General features: G+C 64.7%; 2 protein-coding genes across 2 annotated transcripts in view; both read left to right on the top strand.

The window, feature by feature from the left end:
• Positions 1-3,303, top strand: part of SLC52A3 (solute carrier family 52 (riboflavin transporter), member 3) — a 3,825-nt gene extending 522 nt beyond the window's left edge. The window contains exons 2-6 of the mRNA XM_014955041.1: positions 79-393; positions 856-935; positions 1,364-2,426; positions 2,691-2,814; positions 2,951-3,303. Coding sequence (XP_014810527.1) covers positions 98-393; positions 856-935; positions 1,364-2,426; positions 2,691-2,814; positions 2,951-3,163 — 1,776 coding nt within the window. The 5' untranslated portion in view covers positions 79-97 and the 3' untranslated portion in view covers positions 3,164-3,303. The remainder of the gene's footprint in view (positions 1-78; positions 394-855; positions 936-1,363; positions 2,427-2,690; positions 2,815-2,950) is intronic.
• The window catches only part of SCRT2 (scratch family zinc finger 2), a gene marked incomplete at its 5' end in the record, with an annotated part of 8,327 nt that continues 3,564 nt past the window's right edge, over positions 3,192-7,954 (top strand). The window contains 1 exon segment of the mRNA XM_014954787.1: positions 3,192-3,335. Within this exon segment, the coding sequence (XP_014810273.1) occupies positions 3,192-3,335 (144 nt within the window).

Here is a 7,954-nt window from a genome sequence, read left to right as displayed (position 1 = left end):
CCTCATCCTTCCAAAGACTTCAAAGCCTTTCCCTATGCGTTCTTATCGCTTTTATCTCATCACACCCTGTGCTGGCAGCCGACCATCCCTGCAGCTCATGCGTCCCCTCCGGGACCTGCTGGGGCCCGCCCCCCCCCAGGACGGGAGCCCTGAAATGCAGCCTTGGACCCCGCTGCTGAGCACACAGCAGGAGAGCGCGGGGGTCCCGTCCCCGTCCCCCAGCCGCCCCCCGAACCTGAGGGCTCTGCTTCTGGGAAGCAGGATGAGGAGCAGAGCAGGGCCAGGCCGTCACCCGTCTGCATCCGGAGGTGGTGACGCGCCGGCCTCACGTCACCGCCCTGGCAGCCAGGACTGGCTCCCGCCCGCGTGCTGCTGCCGGGTCCCAAAAGCGCAGTGAGTTCCCCCTTGGGAGATTGCTGAGGAACCGGTCAGACCGGGAGCCTGTTTCCTTCCCGGCTCCTGCTCCCTACCGGAGCGCCCCACACTTCCCGGTGGGGGCCAGACCCACGGGTGGGTTGTTGCACCCGCCGCCGGGCTCAGCCCCCGGGGAGACATTGAGTTTCCTCCAGCGCGCTCTGTGCTGCGGCAGAGGGCCTGGAGCTGGTCTCTGCTGGGGGACACGGGGACACGGGGACATGGGGGTCCTCCTTCCCGGGAGCAGGAAGGGAGCAGGTGCCCGGGGTGGGCAGGGGATGCGGCCGGATCCCGGCTGACTCAGGTCAGTGATACGAGCCCAGGCTGGTTTGCAGGTGGGGCTACTGGGGCCCTTCTCCCTGCGGCCACTGGAGCCCGCTGGGATTGCACGGGACCCAGCTGGGAGGAGACGGGGAAGAGCTGTTTTGCTCTGCCCTGCAGATGCGGTGAGGGGTACGGAGCCTCCATTGCCAGCAGAGCGGTGGCCCAGGCCTCTCTCGGCGTCCCCCCCCCGCCCTCAGGTGAGAGCCATCTTCAACCCCGCGCCAGGCCGCGCTGTGCCAGGCCGCGCTGTGCCAGGCTGCGCTGTGGGCCGAGGCAGGTTCAATGACCTGCCGGGTCCCGTCCCGGCTCTGTGCCTAGTGTTGCCGAGCCCCAGCTCGGGGGGACAGGGCCCAGGTGGAGCCGAGCAGGTCCTTGCACCAGGTGCAAGGAGGGCACAGCGTCATCACCCGCGGGGGAACAGGGGGCAAAGCTGGGGGGGGGGACGGGCTGGGCTGGGCTGGGCCGTGGGGAGGACGTGCTTCTCTGCAAGTCCCACGCTCCCGTGAGGTGTGTGGGAGAGGGAGGGCAGGGACCTCACCCTGCAGGAGGCGGAGGAGGGACGCCAGAGTCCGGGTACGAGGGTTTCGGGTCCCACCTCGCCGCTGATCCAAGCCTCTCCCCACAGCGCAGCAGAGGCGCCCCCTGGGCCCAGACACTGGGTCCCGAGCCATGGCACTGCTCACCCACCTCCTCGCCTGCACCTTTGGCATGGGCTCCTGGGTGGCCATCAATGGACTGTGGGTCGAGCTGCCACTGCTGGTGACGGTGCTGCCGGAGCAGTGGGACCTGCCTTCCTACATCACCATCATCATCCAGATGGCCAACGTGGGGCCGCTCTTCGTCAGCCTCATGCACCACTTTCGGCCTGGCTTGCTGAAGGAGACGGCTGTTATCTACGTGATCGTGTCCATCGGTGTTGCAGCCTGCTTGCTCCTGGCCTTCCTCTGGAACTACACATCCTACATCGCCAGGAGGTCCCATAGCACTGCCTTCCTGGTCCTCACCTTCTTCCTGGCCCTGGTGGACTGCACTTCCTCTGTCACCTTCCTGCCCTTCATGATGCAGCTGCAGCCCCAGTACCTGACCACCTTCTTCATAGGCGAGGGGCTCAGCGGGCTGATCCCTGCTCTCATCACCCTGGGCCAGGGCTCCGGCATCTCCAGCTGCTTCAATGAGTCCCATGTAGTCAACACCACCACTGGCAATGAGACCATCATCTACCAGCTGGAGACACGCTACCTCCCAGCCAACTTCTCCACCCTTGTCTTCTTCCTCCTCATGACTGTGATGATGCTGGCTTGCTTGCTGTCCTTCTTCTTCCTCACCAGGCAGCCCAAGATGTGGGAGCTCTCCCAGCGGCAGCTGTGTCCTGCCAACATCGTGTTGAGCTCATTTGACCAGCTCCCTGATGAGGGAGATGGCTCGCAGCTGAGTGGAGGCTGCCCATGTCCAAAGGATGCCAAGGAGCCTGGGGACATCCTGACAAAGAAGGTCTCATACACCCTGGCCAAGCTCACCTTCATCTACTTCCTCATCACTTGGGTGAGCACTCTGATGAACGGGGTCCTGCCATCTGTGCAGTCCTACTCCTGCCTGCCCTATGGCAACACCGCCTACCACCTCGCAGCCACGCTCAGCTCCATGGCCAACCCCCTCGCCTGCATCGTGGCCATGTTCCTGCCCAGCAGGTGGGTAGCGGGGCTCTGGGGGCTGCAGTGGAGTGCACCCTGGGGAATTCTGCCCCAGGAACGGCCCCTGCTTTGCCATGAGGTGGGGGGAGAAGACACCGGGTGGGAAAGGGTCCACAGAGTGCCGGTGCCCTGGTGGCAGAGACACCCCAGGAAAGGAGGATGGGGTCTGCACAGAGCGGATCAGCCCGTGCCACAGGTCTGTGCTGCTCACCCGGGCCAGGCTGGCAGCACTCCCTGATGTCACCCGCATGTCCCTTGCAGGTCCTTGGCCCTCCTGGGCATCCTCACCACGGTGGGGACAGGCTTTGGTGCCTACAACATGGCCATCGCGGTGATGAGCCCCTGCCCAATCCTCCAGCAGTCCAAGTGGGGCGATGCCACCATTGTAAGTCATGGGGTCCCTCTTGCCCGGGGAGGTCGCTGGGGCCACTCCTGGCTCCAGCCTCCCCGTAATGTCCCCTGTCCCCACAGTGGGGAACCCCTAAGCCCTGCTGACTGCTCTCCCCTCCCTGCGCTGCCAGGTCCTCTCCTGGGTCCTCTTCACCGGGACGCTCTCCTACGTGAAGGTGATGGCCGGGGTGATCCTGCGGGGCCGCAGCCACAACGCGCTGGTGTTGTACGGGGTGGTGGAGCAGGTGGGCTCCCTCCTGGGAGCCCTGATCATGTTCCCCCTCGTCAACATCTACGACTTCTTCGAATCCGCCGACTACTGCAACCTGCAGTGCCCAGCGTGAGGGGGACAGGCACCCCTGGACAGACCCTCTTGCCAACACGCACCCCCAAAACCAGTGAGGGAAAGGGGGGGGCGCCGGGAAGCAGCGCTGGAACCGGGGCAGCTGCAGGCACGTCTCCCCGCTGGTCTCTGCTGGGTCCCTGGGTGGGAACAACTCCGTGGCTTTGTCCCCAGTGCGGGCACGCACGGAGCGTCCCTGTTGCGTTCAAAGCAATAGAAGGTCTTTACTCAACCCTTGGCCTCCCTGGTGCTTGTGCCCCCCCTCAGGGAGGGGCTGCCTTTGCCAGTGCCCCCCTGGCCTGGGTACTGCTCAGATGGGGCCACGTCCCATCCCTTCCCCTGGGGAGGTCTTGCGCCGTTTGGCATCATGCCCCAAGGCCCCCCCGGGACCCCACGGGTGGGCACGGTGTCAGCTGTGCCCTGCGACACCGGCGGCGTTCCCGGCCCCATGCCGTGGCGGAGGCAGCAGCTGCCCCCCGGACGGTGGGTTTGCAGCCAGCTGCGGGCAGTGGGGACAAAGGTTCCTCCGGCAGGGCTGTGCTGGAGCCTGCCATGCCCTGGCCATGGGGAGAGGGATCGCAGGGGGGAACACAGGGAAGGGGGCTTTCACAAGGGTCCCAGTAGCAGCTGGGGAAACTGAGGCACGGTAGGACTGGGGGATCCTGCCTGTTGTTTGCCGTCCTCTGCTGTGGCCCCGTCCAGGCTTTTTTCTCCCTCCTGGTAGCCCTGTGCCCCCACTGCACCCCATCCCAGCCCCTGCTCACCCTGAGACAGGCAGAACTGGGGGTGCAGGGATGAGCCACGGCACAGCCCCACACCTGGAGCGGTGCCGGGCACAGCGCTGGCAGGGGGGGATGGCATGGCACCAGTGCCAGGGCTGTGCCACCTGGTATCCAACTGCACCCTGGCCGTGCCAGCCAGTGTGGGGGCCGGGTGAGCACTGGGACACGGTGGGGACAGGGGGTCGGGGGACAGCAGCAGCCCCCCAGGTACCCGCGCCCCACACGCGCCTGCGCCCCTTCCCCGGGGCACGAGGCAGCCGGGCCTTTGTCCCCGGCCCTTTGTCTGGCAATCTGCTCCCCGAGCCGGCGGCAGCGCCAGACCCGCGCCTGGCGTCCCTCAAAGCCACCGATTGGAGCCACTTTGGGGCTCCGGCTGCGGCCCGGCCGCCTCCGGGAAGGACGCGGCTGGAATAGCTAATAGCCAGCAGCCCCCTGAGCCGGCGGTGCCGGTGGGGGTCCCGCTGCTGAGGCAGCAGAGAGAGCAGGAGTGAGGGCAGTGGGCTTTGTGCCCCCCCCTCCAGCACCACTGGGCATCCCCCCCAGCATCTCCTGGCTGACCCCACAGCGGCACATGTCCAGGATGCTGCCCCATGGAGGATGAGGGGCAGGAGGGGGGTGCCGAGGACTGGTGGGAGACCTGGGGGCACTGCAGGGTGCTTTGTCCCATCCAGGGGGGACAATGTGTCCTATGGCCCTTGGTGGAAGATGGGGAGCTGAAGTGGGGGCCTGGCCCCTCTCCCCCTGCACCCCGAGAGGATGCTCCTGCTCTTGGAAGCCCCCAGAGACCCTTGCACACTGGACGCCCGCCACCCCCTCCCTCTTGCCGGGGAAACAATTGCCTCCAATGGGAATTATTTCCATACAGCTGCTCAGGAAGGCACGAATTCAGCCCTCTCCCGGCCGCGGGACCCCACAGCGGCACATGTCCAGGATGCTGCCCCATGGAGGATGAGGGGCAGGAGGGGGGTGCCGAGGACTGGTGGGAGACCTGGGGGCACTGCAGGGTGCTTTGTCCCATCCAGGAGGGGGGTGCCGAGGACTGGTGGGAGACATGGGGGCACCACAGGGTGCTTCGTCCCATCTAGGGGGGACAATGTGTCCTATGGCCCTTGCTGGAAGATGGGGAGCTGAAGTGGGGGCCTGGCCCCTCTCCCCCTGCACCCCGAGAGGATGCTCCTGCTCTTGGAAGCCCCCAGAGACCCTTGCACACTGGGAGCCCCAGCCTCAGGAACAGGCTGGGGAGGGAGAAGGGGGGGCCTGTGGGGTGCCCTGGCATGTGGGATGATGTGGGATGTGGGATGCCGTGGGGTCTAGGATGCTGTGGGATGTTGTGGGATGCTGTGGGATGTAGGATGCTGTGGGATGTGGGATGCTGTGGGATGTGGGGTGTGGGGTGCGGGATGTTGTGGGGATGTGGGGTGCTGTGGGGATGTGGGATGCTGTGGGATGTGGGGTGCAGGATGCTGTGGGGATGTGGGATGCTGTGGGGATGTGGGATGCTGTGGGATGTGGGATGCTGTGGGATGCTATGGGATGCTGTGGGATGTAGGATCCTGTGGGATGTGGGGTGCAGGATGCTGTGGGGATGTGGGATGCTGTGAGTTATGGGATGCTGTGGGCTGTGGGATGCCGTGGGCTACTGTGGGCTCTCTTGGGCTGTGGGCTATGGGATGCTGCAGGATGCTGTGGGATGCGGGATGCTGTGAGCTATGGGGTACTCAGGGCTGTGGGATGCTGTGGGCTCTCTTGGGCTGTGGGATGCTGCAGGATGCTGTGGGATGTGGGATGCTGTGAGCTATGGGGTACTCAGGGCTGTGGAGGCTGGGGAGGGAGAAGGGGGGGCCTGTGGGGTGCCCTGGCATGTGGGATGATGTGGGATGTGGGATGCCGTGGGGTCTAGGATGCTGTGGGATGTTGTGGGATGCTGTGGGATGTAGGATGCTGTGGGATGTGGGATGCTGTGGGATGTGGGGTGTGGGGTGCGGGATGTTGTGGGGATGTGGGGTGCTGTGGGGATGTGGGATGCTGTGGGATGTGGGGTGCAGGATGCTGTGGGGATGTGGGATGCTGTGGGGATGTGGGATGCTGTGGGATGTGGGATGCTGTGGGATGCTATGGGATGCTGTGGGATGTAGGATCCTGTGGGATGTGGGGTGCAGGATGCTGTGGGGATGTGGGATGCTGTGAGTTATGGGATGCTGTGGGCTGTGGGATGCCGTGGGCTACTGTGGGCTCTCTTGGCCTGTGGGCTATGGGATGCTGCAGGATGCTGTGGGATGCGGGATGCTGTGAGCTATGGGGTACTCAGGGCTGTGGGATGCTGTGGGCTCTCTTGGGCTGTGGGATGCTGCAGGATGCTGTGGGATGTGGGATGCTGTGAGCTATGGGGTACTCAGGGCTGTGGGATGCTGTGGGCTCTCTTGTGGGGTGCCCTGGCATGTGGGATGATGTGGGATGTGGGATGCCGTGGGGTCTAGGATGCTGTGGGATGTTGTGGGATGCTGTGGGATGTAGGATGCTGTGGGATGTGGGATGCTGTGGGATGTGGGGTGTGGGGTGCGGGATGTTGTGGGGATGTGGGGTGCTGTGGGGATGTGGGATGCTGTGGGATGTGGGGTGCAGGATGCTGTGGGGATGTGGGATGCTGTGGGGATGTGGGATGCTGTGGGATGTGGGATGCTGTGGGATGCTATGGGATGCTGTGGGATGTAGGATCCTGTGGGATGTGGGGTGCAGGATGCTGTGGGGATGTGGGATGCTGTGAGTTATGGGATGCTGTGGGCTGTGGGATGCCGTGGGCTACTGTGGGCTCTCTTGGCCTGTGGGCTATGGGATGCTGCAGGATGCTGTGGGATGCGGGATGCTGTGAGCTATGGGGTACTCAGGGCTGTGGGATGCTGTGGGCTCTCTTGGGCTGTGGGATGCTGCAGGATGCTGTGGGATGTGGGATGCTGTGAGCTATGGGGTACTCAGGGCTGTGGGATGCTGCAGGATGCTGTGGGATGCGGGATGCTGTGGGATGCCTGCGCTACGGGATGCTGTGGGACGTGTGGGGTGCCACACAAAGCAGCGCTGGCCCGATGCGGTGCAGGAAGGCTGGATGCCGACACAGCTGTGAGCAGGCAGGCCCAGGGTGCTGGCCCGATGCCACACGCCCGGCCAAAGGGGCTTTTGCCTCCCAAGACCGTGGGTGCTCAGGGCTGCCCTGTGCCGGCCGTGCCTGCGCTCTGCCTGCAGCGCCAGCTGAGGGACTGTGCTGAGTTAAGTGCTGCAATGCTCTTAGCGTAGCACGGGGCTCCGGGAGAGCAGGGCCCGCTGCCAGCCAGGTCCTGGTGTCACCCGCCAGCCCCCGGCTGGCACTGCCCCAGGGAGAGCCAGCCCTGGGACCACTGCTTGCCCACAGAACCAGGGCCTGATCCTGCTCCGGGGAGGTCAGCAGTGGAGCTCCAGTGAGGGGAGGTGCGGGAGTGAGGGCTCCGGGAGGGAACAATGCACCGCCACGAGCCCAGCTATTGTTGTGGGATGCGAAGGTCACGGAGCTTCCCTGGGGACAGGGACATGGGAAAAGGGGAGAAGGTGGGAAAAGAGGCAGGAAAAAGGAATTGTGAGTGGGGGGGAAGGGACAGTGGGCAGGGATGGGGACAGGACAAAGGTGGGACGGGGATGAGGGCAGGGAAGAGGGGACAGAGATGGAGACAGAGAACAAGGGACAAGGGAAAATACAAGGGAAAGGGGTTAGCGGGAAGGGATAGAGATAAAGACAGGGAAGGAGGGACAGGAATGGGGAGAGGGAACAAGGACAGGAACAGGGAGCAAGGATAGGGACAGGAGAAAGGGGCAAAAACCAGGGAAAGGGACAGGGCACAGGGATGGAGACAAGGGAGAGGGGAGAGGGATGGGGACAAGAACAGGGACAGGGATGGGGACCCCCGCCCCGCAGCCCCATCCTTTGCAGGCCCTGGGGGCTGGCGGCGGGGAGACAAAGGCGGTGGGAGGCAACGGTGTGTCCC

The sequence above is a fragment of the Calidris pugnax genome, unplaced genomic scaffold (assembly GCF_001431845.1).
Source record: "Calidris pugnax isolate Ruff unplaced genomic scaffold, ASM143184v1 scaffold50, whole genome shotgun sequence".
NCBI lineage: Eukaryota > Metazoa > Chordata > Aves > Charadriiformes > Scolopacidae > Calidris > Calidris pugnax.
This window is presented reverse-complemented; position numbering and strand designations above follow the sequence as displayed.